The sequence below is a fragment of the Sitodiplosis mosellana genome, unplaced genomic scaffold, assembly GCF_009176505.1.
Source record: "Sitodiplosis mosellana isolate CC-2019 unplaced genomic scaffold, AAFC_SMos_1.0 Smas_scaffold_5594, whole genome shotgun sequence".
In the NCBI taxonomy this organism is placed as follows: domain Eukaryota; kingdom Metazoa; phylum Arthropoda; class Insecta; order Diptera; family Cecidomyiidae; genus Sitodiplosis; species Sitodiplosis mosellana.
In genome coordinates, this window is record NW_022600836.1 from 1 (window position 1) to 1,489 (window position 1,489).

Sequence of the window (1,489 nt, forward strand, 5' to 3'; positions counted from 1 at the left end):
TTTGGCAGCTAAATCAAGAGGTGTCCGATTCATACTATCTTTAAGATAAACGTTGGACCCTTTGCTGATGAGAACGTCAGCAACATCCTGGCGACCTGGAAAATAACATAGGTCAATGAAAAAGACCAAGCAAATTTCGTATTTCGTGAAAATAATTATTTAACATTACCATCTCTAGCAGCAAAATGAAGAGCTGTCATTTTCCAATTATTTGGATTATCAACTTTTGCTTTTTTACTGAGGAGAAATTCAACGATGTTTTTATGTCCTGAAAAAAAAATACAGATCGATGAAAAAGATCAAACCAATTTCGTATTTCGTGAAAATGATTATTCAACATTACCTTCCATAGCAGCATAAGAGAGAGGCGTTGTTCCGAAACCATTTCTAACATCAACTTCGGCTTTCTTACTGATGAGTTTTTTAACTTCTGCCAAATCACCTGAAAAATAATTTAGATCATTAAAATAGTTTGAACAAAACATTTTTAAATATACTAGTAAATGCTCCAAATTACCAGACTCAGCAGCTTTATGCAAAGGTGTATCTCCTCTAAGGTCTTTTGTGTTTACTAAAAATTGAAAAAAAAATAGATCAGTGAAAATGTCTTGTGTCCGTGTGATGAGCTTTTCCACACATTATTGTCGAAAATGATTGGAAAATTGAACGTTTCGCTATTCAGAGGCTGGCTCTCTTCGATTTCGCAGAAAAAATTGAATGAAATAGAGATATGTCAAAAATCCAAAGAAAATACTGAATACAAGCCGCTTTAAACAATCATAAATGCCAGAATTGAAACAAGTATGTATTCATATTATATCTACTCCATAGATAAAACGGTGATTTGTATATGGAATTTGAGAGTGAAACTTGATAAAGAAATGGAGCTTCAATCTTACCTTCAGGGTATTCTGCATTCTCCTCACCGTTTTTCTTTGCGAGACTGTTAATTGCTTTGATTCGGTCTTTTACTGAAACAGACGGTTTGATTGCATCATGATGACCATTATTCTTCTTTCCGGGTGGTGCTTCTCCACTCACATCCACGATTAAGAACTGTGAAAATAAAACAAAGTGATTGAATTGGATTGGGAACAATGGATGAGATTGGAATGATTTTCAACTGTTTTTCATTCGAAAAAAAGTGTCCGACGGACACCGTTCTTGGAATGGACGATTGTTTTTTTTCTTTGATTTAGACAATTTCAACATGGATACTGCTCAATAATGAAATTAGTTTAGAAAAAACTATCTTAAATTTTCGGCTGAATCAAATGACAAAAAATATGACTGAAATTTTCCACTTACCATGGATACGCTTAAGCCAATGAGTAGCAGTGTAAAAGAATTTCGACTCAGCATTTTTCTAGCTTCGAACTAACAAAAGTTTACTGTGAACGTATCAATTGTTCGGAATTGACGAACTCTTTGATGGGCATACGAATCGAACGCAACTTTTTATACACTTTTCAAATATGGTCACATTAGT

General features: G+C 33.9%; 1 protein-coding gene across 1 annotated transcript; it reads right to left on the reverse strand.

Annotated features, from left to right (window-relative positions):
* Window positions 1-6: 6 nt before the first annotated feature.
* LOC129572839 (GA-binding protein subunit beta-1-like) lies at window positions 7-1,444 on the reverse strand (the record flags this gene model as incomplete). The annotated part of the gene is made up of 6 exons (XM_055452941.1): window positions 1,309-1,444; window positions 900-1,056; window positions 518-571; window positions 344-442; window positions 170-268; window positions 7-95 (listed from the first exon to the last, which is right to left on the reverse strand). Coding segments are annotated over exons 1-6 (552 nt in total), but the record flags the coding sequence as incomplete, so codon positions are not given.
* Between the last annotated feature and the right edge of the window lie 45 nt (window positions 1,445-1,489).